This window comes from Aquarana catesbeiana, linkage group LG04 (genome assembly GCF_042186555.1).
Source record: "Aquarana catesbeiana isolate 2022-GZ linkage group LG04, ASM4218655v1, whole genome shotgun sequence".
NCBI lineage: Eukaryota > Metazoa > Chordata > Amphibia > Anura > Ranidae > Aquarana > Aquarana catesbeiana.
The window spans coordinates 38,230,353-38,247,791 of NC_133327.1; the positions used below are offsets into that span (position 1 = coordinate 38,230,353).

The following is a 17,439-nucleotide window of genomic DNA, read 5'->3' on the forward strand; positions in this document are numbered from 1 at the left end:
CTGAACCTTCCCACTACTCCACATCGCCCCCTAGTGTTGGGCACCGATTACAGCAGCCATAGGGAGCTGTGCCTGAGACCTGAATACACAGCCATGCCTAGGCACACTCACCTACCACCCGGAAATCCGCCATAGACAAGTCATACATTTCTACACGTCTTCATTATGGGGGTCCTCTCATAGTGTGAGCCCCACACAGACATGTCATTACCTCTCCTCCTCCATATCTCAGTCTATCATTACCTCTCCCCGGTGTCCGGCTCTTATATAAGGTCTGTCTTGTACCTCTCTGTAGAGTCTCTTCCGCTCTGGACAGACACGTCACCCCTCTGCCGCCTCCGCAGGCAAGCACCGCCCCCCTTTCTATGACTAACCAATAGTCAGTGTGCGGCGGAGGCCATCTTACTACACCCAAAGAGTCTGTTTCCCCCCCCGGCACGCTGGTGGGTGTATACGCGTGACGTAACGCGTTACTCAACGCAGAGACGTGCTTTCCTGCGTGCGCGCTGCATTCGCGCATGCTCAAGAGACATCAGCGTGCCCACCGTGTTATGCGTCTGCGCATGCTCAAGAGATATCTGTTAGCGCGCCCACCGTGTTATGCGTCTGCGCATGCTCGGGTGGTAAAGAGTAGCACGCTGGAGGAGGGGTTCTGTAAATGACTCTTTCACTCTGTGATTGATATCATTGTACATACATTATAAGGGTATAACGGTGTGCCTTAAAGAGTGTGGGTTGGAGGGGAGGAGGAATGAGTGGAACGGAGGTTGACGAGAAATGATTGGTGGAAATGGAGTTGGACAGCAGGGATTGATGGAGGACGGAGTTTGGACAGAAGTGATTGGTGGAGGACGGAGTTTGGACAGAAGTGATTGGTGGAGGGCGGAGTTGGACAGCAGGGATTGGTGGAGGGCGGAGTTGGACAGCAGGGATTGGTGGAGGGCGGAGTTTGGACAGAAGTGATTGGTGGAGGGCGGAGTTTGGATAGCAGGGATTGGTGGAGGGCGGAGTTTGGACAGCAGGGATTGGTGGAGGGCGGAGTTTGGACAGAAGTGATTGGTGGTGAGCGGAGTTGGACCGCAGGGATTGGTGGAGGGCGGAGTTTGGACAGAAGTGATTGGTGGAGGGCGGAGTTGGACAGCAGGGATTGGTGGAGGTGGGCGGAGTAGAGAGATTTGTTTCTGGTCTCCAGGTAACAAGCAGAGTGATGAATACACAGAGTACAGAACACATTGTACAGGTGTGATCCCTCCTGACCAGGGGTGAGTAATACAATGTATATTCCTTCCTATATATCATCTCTGTACTATCATCATATCATAACCGAGAACATCTTCCAGCCAGACAGCCCCACATCTATAATAGAGGATTAGTGATGTACACAGAGAACCCCCACAGCAGCTTTTCTCTGCATTTTTACACCTAAAACAACATTCTGGTCCCAGAGAACTTCTGCTAACACCAGTTTATTTGTGGAAAGAATTTCCTGCCTTTCACTCTGGAGCGCTGCGCTGGCAGGACGTCAGGAAAAGTCCTGCCAGCAGCTTCTTTGGAGCGGTGAAGGAGCGGTGTGTTCACCACTGCTCCCCATTGAAATGCGATACTGCCGGCAAAACGCCTCTATTGCGGTGCATTGCAGGCGGTTTTAACCTTTTCTCAGCCGCTAGAAGGGGGTAAAAGCGACCTGCTAGCGGCCGAAATGCGCCGCAAATCCGACGGCAAAACACAGATAAAAATAGCGCCGTTTTACCGCGGATGCTATGGGCGGCTCGGTGTGAACACCGTCTGAGTGTTTTATACCCATAATATAACTACCGAGGCATAACTCTCGGCAATCACATCCAGAGTTGCCTTTACCATTTTCCATTTTCAAAGTTGTTAAAGAGATAGCATTAGAAAGAAGGTAGGTAGAACTGAGGATAGAAATGAGAAAAGAAGAAAAAAGAGGGGGGGGGGTCCAGGTAAAACAATGAGCAAGTGGACAATTAATGTCCTGTTATGATGTTTATGTTCGTCTATCAGAGTTAAGTAGTGTCAAGCCTTCTTCAGAGAAGATAAACATATTCTAAACCTTCATAAGTCAGAGTATACTTCATGTTTATTTTGTGCAGACAGCATGAGATCTTCCATTTTCCTGATCTCTTCCACTTTATGAAGCCAACTTCCAACAGTGGGGGGGGGGGGGGTGATGTGCTCTTCCATTTAAAAGGCGTGCAAATTTTAGCTGCATTTACCAGATGTTGTAAGATTGATTTTTTGTACTTTCTAGCCGAGATAGTTGTAACATGAAGTAAAAAGAAGGCTGGATCCTCAGGTATTTTATGGTCAGTGAATTTTTGCCTAATGTTCAGTACTTCCCGCCAATATGGTATGATCTTTGAACAGGACCAGAAAATGTGTAGCATTGTACCTCCTTCCTCCTGGCATCTCCAGCAGCGATCCGGCACGTCAGGATAAAATTTGTGTAGCATCTGAGGGGTATGATACCATCGTGTCAGTATCTTATAATTAGTCTCTTGATTCTTAGTGCAGATAGAGGATTTTAATGAGAATCTAATCATACTTTGTTTTTGACTCTCTGTGAACTTACAGCTCCCTTTCCCATTTCTCTATCCAGGGAAGGTGCGGTATCTCTGGGGAGGTATTTAGTAGACTGTACATCTTTGAGAGTACTTGTGGTAATGTCTCTTCTCCTAAACAGTACTCTTCAAATGTGGACAGTTGTCTGCTGAACCTGTCTGTGGGCTGTAGGGAGCGAAGAAAGTGATGAAGTTGTAGAGCATTCCAAAATGGCAGTTGGAAGAAGCCTGTGGTCTCCATTAATATTGAAATAGACAGCCAGCCGTCTGGTAATAAGAAATCTGTTGCCCGAAAGCGGTTGGTTTGTCTTAAAGTGGAGTTCCACCCACTTTTACAACTCTTCAGCATCCCTCACTAAACTGTGCACTGTAAACAAATTGGATATTTTTTTATTTTTTTTCTCAGCACCTACTGTATATCTGCTGTATTCATTTTTCACTTCCTCCTACCTGGCCGCGGCCCATCGCATCATTTCCTGTTTGCAATGCATTCTGGGAAGGGACGGCAACTTCCTCTGAAACTGCCATTGCTATGGAATCCTGACCAGAAACCTATTACACTGCTAGTGCTGCACTGAGCATGTGCGAGATCTGCAAGGATGAGATCCAGGAAGAAATACAGTCTGGCTTCAGATGCCCCAACTTAAGATGGCCACGGCCTGCTGTAAGTTTATAAAATAACAAACTACTGCTATAAACTAACAAAACAGACCTTAGTGTACAGACTAACTTTACTAGAATACATTAAGCTTGTGTATTATAGGGGTATTTTAATTTAAAAAGTATAATTTTGGCTGGAACACCACTTTAAGGTGGAAAATTAACTATCTCTCAGGCTTGGTGGAAATCTTGGGTTCCCTAGTATAGGCTTAGGGGAGAGTCTATTGATGAGAGAGAGGTTTTGTCAAACACTTGTGTGCAAATACTTACTGTGGGGCCTATCAGTGGGTGTTTCTTTAGGTGGGATGGGAGGTTATTATAACACCACGGTGCCCCCCTTAGTATAATGTTGGTTTGAGCTTGTTCCATTTGTACCCAGAGTTTGCCGACTGAATGGCGACATCCAATCTACCAGTCTCCCCAGGTGTGTAGCTTGGTAGTATTTAAGGATGTCTGGGAGAGCAATACCACCACTGTGTTTGGGTAGGGAGAGTGCGTGGTCTGGGAGTGCGTGGTCTTTTGTTCGCCCAGATAAATTTTATGAATAAAGAGTGAACTTGTTTAAAGTACTGGGACATTATCTTGATTGGCAAAGTTTGGAAAAGATAGAGATATTTAGGTAGGATACACATCTTTATGAGATTACATCTGCCAAACCACGAATGCAGTTCCAAGTCTCCAAAAAAATACGTGTTCTGTTTAGAAGTGGGGGAAAGTTGAGTTTGAAGATCCATAATAAATTAGCAGGGATATATGTACCCAGGTACTTCAGGGCCTTATCCGTCCACTTAAACTTGAAGTTAGACTGCAATGTTCTAAGCAGCTCAGGAGAAACACCCACCCCCATAGCTTCTGATTTACTGAAGTTGATTCGTAGGTTAGACGGCCTACCGTAGTGTTCGAATTCGTGTATTAGGTTGGGAAGTGATACTGTTGGGTTAGTGAGGGAGAAGAGAAGATCGTCCGCATATGCAGATATTTTATGTTGTTTATCTCCTATCATCACACCAGAGATGTCTGGGTTTAAACGAATCTTACAAAGAAAAGGTTCCAGGGACAGAGCAAACAGCAACGGAGACAACGGGCAGCCCTGTCTTGTCCCATTCCTGATAGGAAAGGGATCCGACAGAACTCTGTTTGCTTTTACTTGGGCCGTCGGATGTGAGTAGATCTTAGAGATCCACTACACAGATTCATGTCTTTTAATTATTATTTTTATTATTAATTATTATACACGATTTATATAGCGCCAACAGTTTATGCAGCGCTTTACAATGTAGAGGGGGGGGACAGCACAATTACAGTACAGTTCAATACAGAAGGGACAGGAGGGCCCTGCTCGTAGAGCTTACATTCTAAAGGGAGGGGGTGGTGGTACAAAAGGTAATAGATGCAGGGAATGATTTGATAGGGGTGGCTCGGGGACAGTTGTTAGGTGGGTGTGGGATAGGCTTCCCTGAATAAGTGAGTTTTTAAGGGATCTCCTAAAGGTGGACAGCTTAGGGTCTGATCGGATATACCGGGGCGGGGAGTTCCAGAGAATGGGAGAGGCTCTGGAGAAGTCCTGAAGGCAAGTATGTGAGGAGGTAACAAGGGAGCTAGAGAGCAGGAGGTCCTGGGAGGAGCGGAGGGGACGATTTGGGCGATATATGCAGATGAGTTTGGTGATGTAGCTGGGGGCGATGTTGTGGATGGCCTTGTATGTTATGGTTAGCATTTTGAATTTTATACGGTGGGGTAGGGGAAGCCAGTGAAGGGTTTGGCAGAGAGGAGCAGCACTCACAGATCGATTAGTGAGGTGTATAAGTCTAGCAGCAGCATTCATAATAGACTGAAGGGGGGATAGCCTGCGTAAGGGTAGGCAATTAACAAGAGAGTTGCGGTAGTCAAGGTGGGAAATAATAAAGGAGTAAATAACATGGTGTCTGATCCTGGCCCATGGTGGGCCACATGCTGGATGCATGTGGTCCACTGACATCCATGCCTATGTCCTCTTGGTGCCTGGGAGGAGAATCCCTGTGGGGCTTGTATTTGACTGGGCTTAGGGTGGATGGGCTGGAGCTGCCTGAGGGTGTACCGCTGTTAGACACCCGAGTTTGGGTTACCCTTTTGCTACCTTTTTGCAGTCCGCGGCCTTTGCTGAGGCCTTGTGTGCAGGCTACATGGCGTGGGCACCACCGCCATTTTGTCGTGGATCTTTCGGGAAAGAAGGGAAGAATCCTGGCATCTTTCGCAGCTGTTGTTGATATTTTCGGCGCTTGGACGTTGCGGCCACTTTCCGGGACCCAGGAAGGCTGTTTGTGGATGGCTGGTGTGCGATAGAAGGCTCCTTAGGCGTTTATTTCCCCCCGGTGGTCGATCGGAGCTCCTGGACTATGCGGCCATGTTGGAGCTCGATCACTACGCCCCCCCCAATTCAAACAGATATGAATGGTTATCATTGGGAATCATGGTTTACAACTTGTCATGCGACTCTGATGTCCAAAGTCACAGGAAAAGTCGCACACATGTGAAAGATGCCTTAAGGGGCTCATTTACAGCAGATGCAGTCAAATGCATTTTTAAAAACAGGACAAGCATATGCAAGAAAAAAATGAATGTATCTCAATGAGCCTAGTGTACGTCATTGGGATGCTGCATTTTTTTGCACATAAACATAGCACAAATGCCTGTAAATGCAACTCGGTGAAATAAAAAAATATATTGTAAAGAGCTGCACAAACTGTTGGCGCTATCGAAATCCTGAATAAAACAATAAATGACACTTAACAGACATGCTGCAAATGCATTACAAACACATGTAAACACACTTGTAAAACTGCCCACTGATTGCGAGGATTGTGGTATAAAGGAGCCCTAATGGGTCAAATTCAGTAGCCGTACTGCCCACTAAATGTGATGGGATTTTTTTTTTTTTTGCCACACATTGTGGCCACGGCATGTGTACAGTCCTAAATCACTGATAGTCTCTCTTTAGGTGTACAGTCAGGGGTTGCTAAAACTGCAGCTCAGCCACCTGCTTTTACCACCCCCAGGCAGCATATCTGAACAAACCCTAAGGACTAATGACATACGGATGATTTTTTTTCACAGGGATTAATGACTGCTACAGCGATCTGTAGCGAACAATTGAATCATTGGTGACTGTCAAACTCTCCCATGTAAGTGAATGGTCGCTGTTGCGGCACGGTTCTACAATGTAAAATTGCCAATTGGCAATAAAAAAAAGCAACAAAATGACAGTCCTCAGGAGGTGGCAGTATCACTCTCTAAGCTTATTTCACAGCCCTCTGCAAAGCGATCCACTGCGATGGGATATGGGGCAGTAAATGATACCACTAGTGTGAAAGGAGCCTAAGAGCGATTTTGCTGCCAAGCTGAAATATGGATAGGTTGTCATTGCTGAGCGATAGAACGATAAATTGCTTTAAAAGGAAAGGTTACCTGTCTAACAGTTCCTTCTCGCTGGCATCTTCTTCTGTGTGCCAGTCTTTGGGCATTCTTATTGGCTGGAGCAGGATGACGTCACTCCTGTGCAGGCGCAGAAGGCTGTCATCCCAGCAATAAGAGACCGGCCCGGTGCTGTAAGCTGCTGATGCACGGCTCAGTTGGCAGCACTGGAGAAGACAGCGAGCAGGCAAGACAATGCATGAATCTTCTCCAAATAAAGCCCTGCCTGCTCGCTGTTTTTTACTGCGGAACTTCAGTTCTACTTTAAAGTGGTTGTAAACCCCCACATATTCTCAAGTGATAAACAGAGATGAAACAAATTCTCCTACATAAGTTGTATCTGTTTATCTGCAGTCTTCTCTTCTTTACAGCCATTCAAAGTCCAGAATTTATAAAGCTTGTGTGAGCTGTCAAAAAAAAAGGGAGGCGGAGAGCTGAAATTATACTCTGCACAGCTCAGTGAAGAGAGCTCTGAGAGCTGATTGGAGGGAAGGAACACACCCCACTCCACACAACATGCAAGAACAGAGCTGAGGCTGTCAATCACAGGCTGTGTGCTGGAGCTCCCTCCCCATCACCTTTTTTCTCTTGCTGTCAGGAAAACTTGTCAGAAGTGATTCATGCTGATAGCAGAGGAAGGAAGCAGCAGACAAAAATGATGCGCCAACCGCCTTCCGGCCCTTTAAGAGTTGTAAAAGCCGAGAGGCGGAGGTGGGCGTTCGGATCATGTGACCGCTGTGATTGGCTGTCACAGCAGTCACATGATCAGAAAGCTCCCGAGTGCACATATACATCGGGAGCTTACCGATCTTCGCCAGCTACTGTGCTAGGAGCATGCAGGGAGCACGCTCTCAGCGTGGTAAGTTATGTAGACAGGTCCACATATATACGTACTGTCGGCACCAGGGGATTAAGGCTGATGGCATGTGGGCAACTCTGCTGATAGCAATCCCACTACTGACAATTTGTGAAAATCAGCAGGGGCAAGTTCACTAAGAGGCTGCCTGTTTTGTCTCTATGTAATCATTCCTTCTGTAGCTGAGGCAGCGAGGTGTCACTGTTATCACTGGCGATCAAGATTTAGCAGCAATTGGGCCAGGGACAGAGGCTGCTGGTGGAATCTTTTCATTAGCGATCCAGCCAAGGGCAACTTGTCCCCTGTGTCGTCTGCTTCAGCAGGAGTATGCCGTTCCTTCAGAGTTCTGTGCCCTGGCCGTAGCTCCCATGTACATGTGCCGGAATTATGTAATCACATAGCCCCCAACTGTCCCTGATTTTAACTAATATTTTTTTTTTTGTATAATTCTCCTTTAAGGGGGCGTGGTAAGGGTGTGTCCTATGCCTAATAGGTGTCTCTCATTTCCATCTCAAAAAGTTGGGAGGCATGTAATCGAGGCTCAGCCATTCAAATGGCTGGAGCCCGTAAATCCGGAAGGAAGACCCAGTGAAGAAGGAAGCCCCAGTAGCACAGCGCGCCTCTGGAGGGCTTCATTTTAAAGCAAGTCTCTGATAGTGTGCTAGTACACAGTGCACCCTAGCACATTATGACAATACTTTTCAGCAGGGCTTTTTTTCTCAGAGAAAAGGTGCGGGAGCTCTCCCTCCCCGGCCAACTTTCCGCCCCCAACCACGCCCAAACTCCACCCCCAACCATGCCTTCCTTAGGGTAGAGAAGTACAGCGGCACCAAATAATGGTAATAAGTAGAAATCCCCCTTCACAAATCTCCCCCTTTCCCAGCTCTCCTCTCTGCACAAATCCCCCCTTTCCCAGCTCTCCTCTCTGCACAAATCCCCTCCCTTTCCCAGCTCTCCCCTCTGCACAAATCCCCTCCCTTTCCCAGCTCTCCCCTCTGCACAAATCCCCCCTCTCCCAGCTCTCTTCTCTGCACAAATCCCCCCTTTCCCAGCTCTCCTCTCTGCAGAAATCTCCCCCTTTCCCAGCTCTCCTCTCTGCAGAAATCTCCCCCTTTCCCAGCTCTCCTCTCTGCAGAAATCTCCCCCTTTCCCAGCTCTCCTCTCTGCACAAATCCCCCCTTTCCCAGCTCTCCTCTCTGCACAAATCCCCCCCTTTCCCAGCTCTCCTCTCTGCAGAAATCTCCCCTTTCCCAGCTCTCCTCTCTGCACAAATCCTCCCCTTTCCCAGCTCTCCTCTCTGCACAAATCCCCCCCTTTCCCAGCTCTCCTCTCTGCACAAATCTCCCCCTTTCCCAGCTCTCCTCTCTGCACAAATCCTCCCCTTTCCCAGCTCTCCTCTATGCACATATATATATATATATATATATACAGTATCTCACAAACGTGAGTACACTCCTCACATTTTTGTAAATACCGGTATTTTATGATATCTTATCATGTGACAACACTGAAGAAATGACACTTTGCTACAATGTAAAGTAGTGAGTGTACAGCTTGTATAACAGTGTAAATTTGCTGTCCCCTCAAAATAACAACACACAGCCATTAGTGTCTAAACCGCTGCCAAAAGTGAGTACACCCCTAAGTGAAAATGTCCACATTGGGCCCAATTAGCCATTTTCCCTCCCCAGTGTCGTGACTCGTTAGTGTTACAAGGTCTCAGGTGTGAATGTAGAGCAGATGGGTTTAAATTTGGTGTTATTGCTCTAACTCTCTCATACTGGTCACTGGAAGTTCAACATGGCACCTCATGGCAAAGAACTCTCTGAGGATCTTAAAAAATAGAATTGTTGCTCTACATATAGATGGCCTAGGCTATAAGAAGATTGCCAAGACCCATCGGTTTAACAGGACAGGTTCCACTCAGAACAGGCCTCGCCATGGTCGACCAAAGAAGTTGAGTGCACGTGCTCAGCGTCATATCCAGAGGTTGTATGTGGGAAATAGACATATGAGTGCTGCCAGCATTGCTGCAGAGGTTGAAGGGGTGGGGGGTCAGCCTGTTAGTGCTCAGACAATATGCCGCACACTGCATCAAATTGGTCTGCATGTCTGTCATCCCAGAAGGAAGACACTTCTAAAGATGATGCACAAGAAAGCCCGCAAACAGTTTGCTGAAGACAAGCAGACTAAGGACATGGATTACTGGGAACATGTCCTGTGGTCTGATGAGACCAAGATAAACTTATTTGTTTCAGATGGTGTTAAGCGTGTCTGGGGGTAACCTGGTGAGGAGTACAAAGATAAGTGTGTCTTGTCTACAGTCAAACATGGTGTGGGATTGTCATGGTCTGGAGCTGCATGAGTGCTGCTGGCACTGGGGAGCTACCGTTCATTGAAGGAACCATGAATGCCAACATGTACTGTGACATACTGAAGCAGAGCATGATCCCCTCCTTACAGACAGTGGGCCGCAGGGCAGTATTCCAACATGATAACGACCCCAAACACACCTCCAAGATGACCACTGCCTTGCTAAAGAAGCTGAGGGTAAAGGTGATAGACTGGCCAAGTGTGTCTCCAGACCTAAACCCTATCGAGCATCTGTGGGGCATCCTCAAACGGAAGGTGGAGGGGCACCTCCACCAGCTATTATTCAGCTATTATTTTCAGAGTATTTGCCCTGTTCACCTAGCACAGCCATTCTTAAACAAATTTCGGTGAAACCCTGGGGTTCCTCCAGGGGTTGTTAGGGGTTCCTTGAGCTGTGGCTGATGGACCACCATTTTAAGGTGCCTTTACAGTTCCAAAGCCAACACCACATGGCAAAGCCAGTAGCAGGACACCAAATATCTTTTTAACTGGGGGGGGGGGGGGGGCATTCTTTCTACTGACTACCAACATGAGGGGCACTTTTCCTTTTGACCTCAGATTGGTTTTAGTAAAGGTTCCTCAAAACCTGAAAAATATTTTTGGGGGTCCACTGGGGTAAAAAGGTTGAGAAAGGCTGACCTAGCATTTTCAAGCAAGGTTCACCCATCACCATCCTCATACAACATAACAGAGAGATTCCAAAAACAAACACAAATTGATTATCTGCTGCTATACACATAATCCCCATATTTTACCTGATATGTTAATTTCCTATGACCGTCAGCTCCAACTAGTGCTATAAAGCAGTATTTTCCTGATTGAGGTATTTCTGGAAAATACCACATTATGGTCACTAGATGGAGACCCCATAGACTGAATCTTGTTTGAAAACACTATAAAATACAGATGGCTGAATGTCTAGCAAACATTTTGGGGTATGAATTGCACAGTAAATCCTTTATAAGTAGACCCCTTTGTTGGCTGTTCTGTTCTAGTTGCTGAATTTGTATGTTGTGTTGGAGAGGTGGCACAGATAACATGGATTAGCAGTGTCAAAATTTTAAGAATGGTCCTGATCCTCACTGCATAGGATACACTGTATTGTATAGTGACTAAGGCTCTTGTGTAAATATGAATTCTGTAACAAAACTGACAGATAACGACTGCAAATGTTCCAAAAATCACCCAAATCTCATAGGTTACTATTATTTTATTGAGCCCAGGTAGAGAAATTGTGTAATGGAATCTCATCATAAAATGGTCACTAAACCTCTATTCATGTATGTCACAGATGCCACCAAAAAAGAAGTCACAAGGCAAAGCTGCAAAAGATTCTGGGAAGACAAGCCCTGAACAGGCAGAAAATGGCGGGGATGGAAAAGAAGTTGTTGTTAGTGAGAGAGAGGCACGTCTACATGATGAACACGACCGCCTGATTGCTGAACACGATGGCCTGAGAAGACGACTGGAGCAGTTACGTCAAGAGAATGAGTTCCTCCAGGAAGAGGCTGAAAGAGTCCGTGTGGAGAGTCAAGAATATTTATTGTACGTGGGCAAAAGAAGCCAACGGCGGCAAGATGCCATCATCAGCCTGAATGACCAGAACACACGAGAGCTGGAAGACATCAGGAAGCAGAAAGAGAAACTTGAGGCCTCCTTCCAAGAGAAAGAGAAGAAGATGAGAGATCAACTTCTCCAGCGGGAAACCGAGCTGGCCAATTTGAGGAAAGAGCTGAAGGAGCTAGAACCCATGAAGGAGATTCAGAAGGAGCAGATCTCACTCATTAGGCAACTGGAGTCTGAAGTGATGGCCTCCCGGGGTAAGCATGCCGAGTCCCTGCTGAGGGTGAAGAGCGCCTTCCTGAGACAAAAAGTGGAATGTCAGCAGGACTCCGAACGACAGCTGAATCAGCTATCCCAGAAGGCCCATGAGGAGGCCAAGAACGTTCTGCAAGATGTAAGCCGGAAGGTGAAAGAAGAGAACCAAACTTTGAGGCAGGAGCTTCTCCAACTTATCAACCAATACCGGGATCTACAGGCCCAGAAAAAGAAGATGCTGGAGCAAAACAAACAGTTACGGAGAGAGCAACAATGTCAGAAAGAGGTGAGGTATGCCCAACGAAAGCTAAAGAATTTATGGTAAACCCAACAATGAAAAACCTAGGAAGTAGTAAAAAGATCTTGGAGGGGGGCACTATATACCACCTCATTTTTAGTACAAAAAACTCATCCTGTGCTGTGAGATCATTGTCTGCTTCTTAATTTTATTGTCTGCTCATGCACTAAGGATACCAGACATACCGAGAGGATATCTATTGTCACGTTTTATACCAGTCAACTAAGGACTTGGTTTTCAGATGGCAGAAAAACACTGACTGCTTTAGATTTAGGCCTACTAAAATGCCAAGCCAACAGTTCAAAATAGATGCTGGGACCTGGGAGTATAAACTCAGGCTTGAGTATACTTCAAGCCAATTTGCTTTCTAGTTTTTGGTGGAGTGGGGAAAGGTTGATACTTCTATCAGATTTCTTTTGTTCTCTGTGTTCCCTTTGGGGAGTTTTTTCTTCTCGTCCCATGTTGGAGACGTCACAGGAATTGGGAAGAAATCTCAAAATGAGAGGAGGGTCCCACCGTTAACAAAACAGAAAAGGTGACCTCTGTACAAATTTTACTTTATGTCCAGGTGTCAGAAGGGAATATCCACAAAATGAAAAATAATAGCCTGAGAGTTGCTAAGACTGTTCCACTCTACCCACAACTGTTTTTTGTTTTGGCTGTCACTTGACCTTACATTAAAATAATAGAAATTGGGCATGACTTAGTAATGTGCAATTTTATTGCCAATTTTTTTCCCTAAACACATTTTTTTGTTAATGTATCATCTTTAAAAAAAATGTATTTTACTTTTTTTACATTTTCCTTGTATTTTTTATGTTCATAATTCACACACAAATATGTATAGTATCGTGCAGTTTGGGCCAAAAAGGATTTCTTAGTGATGCTCCCAGTCAAGCATAAATCTTTGTATCCTGAGAATTAATTACAGCAATCACAGGTGTGGAACCAAGAACCTGGTGCTACTTAGTTTTTGTTCAGTGGAGTGGTTTTACCCAACAAAGGATCACCTTTTACATTCGATAAGCATAATGTAAATATAGATTTTAATGAGTTAATGTCAGAGGTTGAAGCTGAATTCCAGGAATTATTTTTATTGTATATTTACATTGGTCCAGCTTGGCACAATGTAAGCATTCATATTTCAGGGACCGCTGGGGAAGACGGAAATTATTGTTGTAGTCGGCACTACTACAGCGATCGCTGCAATCTTTTGGGTTCTGCTCAGGTTCTGCATGAGAGTCTGTTCCATTGTACATTGACCACAATGGGTCTCTTGTTTGGCACCACTGCCATTTCTTGAATGCTTGTGTTTTTTTTTTTTTTTTTTGTGTGAATACAAGGCATTATCTGTTGGACAACATGAAGAGGAAGGGTGGTAACATCTCGATCTCCATCTCATCTAATCGAAAAATGTCTTGTATTCATTGAAAAAAAACCCACAAGGCATTCTGTGAATGATGGCAGCACCAAGCAAACAACCCCCTATAGCCAATGTGCAATGGAGCAGCCATTTGCATAGAACCTGAGCATGACCTGGAAGATTGCAGCTATCACTGTATCATCAACTACCATAGTGATCTACAGCTTCTCCAGCAGCCCCTCAGGTATGAGTAATGCATACGTACATTCTGCCAAGCTGGAGTTCAGCATTAGGGTGGAACTAAATTTGGGAATGGATGTCAGGTCTTCTGGCTTAACATGCTACATTCAAAAAACAGCACCCAGATACTTACCTGTGAACCTGAGAGGTCCCCCTATGGGTCCACAAACCCAAATGATTTCAACGAATGCTGCGGTTGACTGAAAATTGTCTGCTCAGGCAAAAGCAGTCATTCACTGTCTTGGCCTCTCATATATCTAGTCCCTTAACCATAGCATTAGGCTGGAAGTACTTGTGGAATTAGCAAGCCTTGTGTTCCCACAGGATCCTGGTGCCAGGTATTCTTCTTTAAAGAAGAATTCCAGGTATGGATATTTTTACATAGTTACATTGGTCCTGCTTGGATAAATGTAACTATGTACAGGTATATATCATACTGTATCTGGCCGATACCCCTAGAAGCTGGAAATCATTGTGAACATTGGAGGTCACCTGGTCAGCACGAGAAACTCTCCTGTGTTCACAATGCAGCAGGGCAGCTGCTCGGCACAGGCCCAGGAGCTAGTGGAGATTACTGGAGTAGCAGTGACCGGGAAGCTAGTGGTGTCTACTACAGCGATTTCCATCTTCCAGGGGGGTCCCACAGGTGTGGTGTATGCATAGTTACATTGGTCCAAGCTGGACCAATGTAATTTTGTAAAAATATCTATACCTGAAATTCTTCTTTAAGATGAATCTGGGCTTTGGGCATGCAGGGAAAATACTACTACAGTGACTGTCACCTTCTACAGAGATTTTTGATATACATGGTTACATTGTGCCAAGCTGGACCAATGTAGATATGCAATTAGGATCATACCTGGACTTTTGAGCTTTATACTGAAATGTCAGTTGGGCTTTAATGTGATTTTTGGTCTGTAGACTTACTATATCATATCATTTTGATTAATTTATAGAATATTAATGTGCAGTGACTTTTTTGAGGTTTAGGTTGTAGATGGGGTCGGGATGCTGTAGACGAAGTAGTTTGCTATACAGTCTCTTGGATTGGAGGGTGAAAAGAGGTTTGAGATCAAATGTGAAATCTACATGGACATCACATAACATCACACCTCTTTATGCTGTGGTTTCCCAGAACTGTCAGATAATAATTTGGTTATATATTGGTGCCCGGTACACTCGGCGCGAGCTCTACATTACCTTACATTACTTTACTTTCTACTTCTACATTGATCCTGAGAGGCAACACTTGTATGACCCTTTTACTAACACAGATCAACACAAATGAAGGCCCCTTTTACACCTCAGCATTTTTCAAATCAGAGTGACAAAATACACAGTTGCCAACATTCTCCAAAAGTTTTTAGGGACACTTATTTTCTCTGTAGGCAGAGAAATATTTTAATTAGGGGCAGGGCATTCATTTGTAGGTGTGGTCCAGCAGGAGCGTGAAGAGTGCCGCAGTGAAAAATGGGTGTGGTTTAAATTACGCTAAATATTGGGCGTGGCTTAAAGGCGTGTGGCTAAATAGAGTCTAAGATGATTTACATAGTGGAGAATATGATAATATATCGGGAAAGAGAAAGAGGGATGGAAGGAGAAAGGGAGAGAGAGAGAAAGGAAAAAGATAGAAAGAGAAAGACAGAAGGAAAGTGAAAGAAAGAGGGACAGAGGGAGAGAAAAAGAAAGAAAGGGATGAGGGAGAGAGAAAGAGGGATGGAGGGAGGCAGAGAGAAAGAAAGAGGGATGGAGAGAGAAAGATGGATGGAGGGAGAGAGAAAGAAAGAGGGATGGAGGGAGGGAGAAAGAGAGAAAGAGGGATGGAGGGAGAGTGAAAAAAAAGAAAGAAAGAGGGATGGAGGAAGGAAGAGAGAGAGAGGGAGAGAGACCTTTGCTAACCATCTGACCATGCTCACAGTTGACGGCAGAGCAGTGCAGATTTTTTATAGGGGGTTCAGACCCCCGGCCCAGTCTGCCCCTGCTCGGGACAAAGCCTAATTTCTGGGATTATGCCCGGGACATATTAAGATCGGGACATGGGTCTGAATTCCGTGAATGTCCCAGCAAATCGGGACAGGCAACTATGAAAATCGGCAACAATGAAAATGTCATGTATCTAAATGGCGCTCAAACCTGATCGCTCAAAAAACGACAGACACTCATTTACATACAGATTTAGGCAGTTTTGGTCTCACAGATTTTAATAGGAACGCCTGAAAAAATGCACAAAAATACGTGTTTTTGGCGCTCTGATAAAAAGGTCTACGGGGCCAAAAACATCTCCAAACCACAAAGAAGCGAGTGTACTCCACATTGCTCCTAAAATGTTTGAAAAAAATGACAAAAACATTTAAAACTGCTTGTATATGCTACACTCAAGTGTGAATGTATCCTCACAAAGTACTACAATCCTGCATCGCCACCTGCTGGGTAAAAACAGAACTGCATTATATGTGCCTACTTAAAGTGAAACTAAACAGAGAAATATGAAAAAAGGAAAGGAGGAACAAGCCACGGGACTTTTAAGGTGAAAGAAAAAATTGATTACAATTGATAAAATTCAATACATTTTATTATAACAATAAAAAGTTGATAAAAGATTCCTTGTTATAGCATTTGTTCAATTCATAAGCAAATACAGACACTACCGCTCTACATGTTTCACTTCAAAACAGCTTCTTCAGGGGACTCAAGAGTGCTGTATGAATTAAATGCAGATACACTTGGATCTGGGTTACTCAAGAAACCAGAGAATTCCTGATTTATTTCAATAGATGCCCTATCAATGGATATTGTGTGACCACAGGGGAGAGACAGATATAACGCCTATATCAGGGATATGCAATTAGCGGACCTCCAGCTGTTGCAAAACTACAAGTCCCATCATGCCTCTGGGTGTCATGCTTGTGGCTGTCAGAGTCTTGCTATGCCTCATGGGATTTGTAGTTCTGCAACAGCTGGAGGTTCGCTAATTGCATATCTCTGGCCTATATTATTTATATAATAGGATCAATTTATTTATCCCCCTCTTCTTTCAAGAAAAGGGTAACCCGTTGTTGATGATAGAGGGATGGCAGGAGATGAAAAAATGCTGCGGAGTATCCTTGAAAAGGAAACCAAGACCCACCAGGATATCCCTTTACTTAGGAATCTTAAGTCAGAGGCGTTCTGAGAGAGAGAGTTTGCATCTCTCCTCTCCCTCGGCATTATTTCCATTGATTTCACAGAATAGGCTCTATTCAATTGACCTCGATTGTGAAGGAGAAGAACCATTAAGATTCTTAAGTGAAGGGATATCCTGGTGGGTCTTGGTTTCCTTTTCATGGATACTCAGCAGCATTTTTTTCATCTCTGCCAAGATGAATGGGGGAACTAACTCCAAATATCCTGGCCACCCCTCCAGACCCTACTGCATATAGCGGTCATGATGTCCTATGCTACTGGTGTAGTAGTCTGTATATCACACACTGCAATAAGCAGCCCCAAAGTGAGTATCCACAATAACGATGGCAAGTGCTTGTTGGTTATTGCGGCCAGGTTACCATGTTGACCAATGAGAAGCCCTTCTTTCATTTGGGAAACATTACTTGAGAAGACGTGCTTCTCATTGGTCAGCATAGTCACATGCGCATGCAATTAAAATCCCTTTAAGTACTTTTTATATAGGCCTTAAAGAGAAACTGTTACAAAAAAGAAGTACTTTATGGGGTATATTTATAAAACATTCATTGGACAAATGTCACAAGCATTTGTCCAGGCAGCACAAATTTTCACCATATTTTCTCCAGTAATTTGACTTCCA

At 44.8% G+C, this 17,439-nt stretch overlaps 1 protein-coding gene across 1 annotated transcript; it reads left to right on the forward strand.

The window, feature by feature from the left end:
• Window positions 1-574: 574 nt before the first annotated feature.
• Window positions 575-15,454, forward strand: LOC141139163 (coiled-coil domain-containing protein 166-like). The gene is made up of 2 exons (XM_073625054.1): window positions 575-1,262; window positions 11,210-15,454. Exon 2 carries the CDS (start codon window positions 11,210-11,212, stop codon window positions 12,059-12,061), a length of 852 nt encoding a protein of 283 aa, XP_073481155.1. The 5' UTR covers window positions 575-1,262; the 3' UTR covers window positions 12,062-15,454.
• The last annotated feature ends 1,985 nt before the right edge of the window (window positions 15,455-17,439 follow it).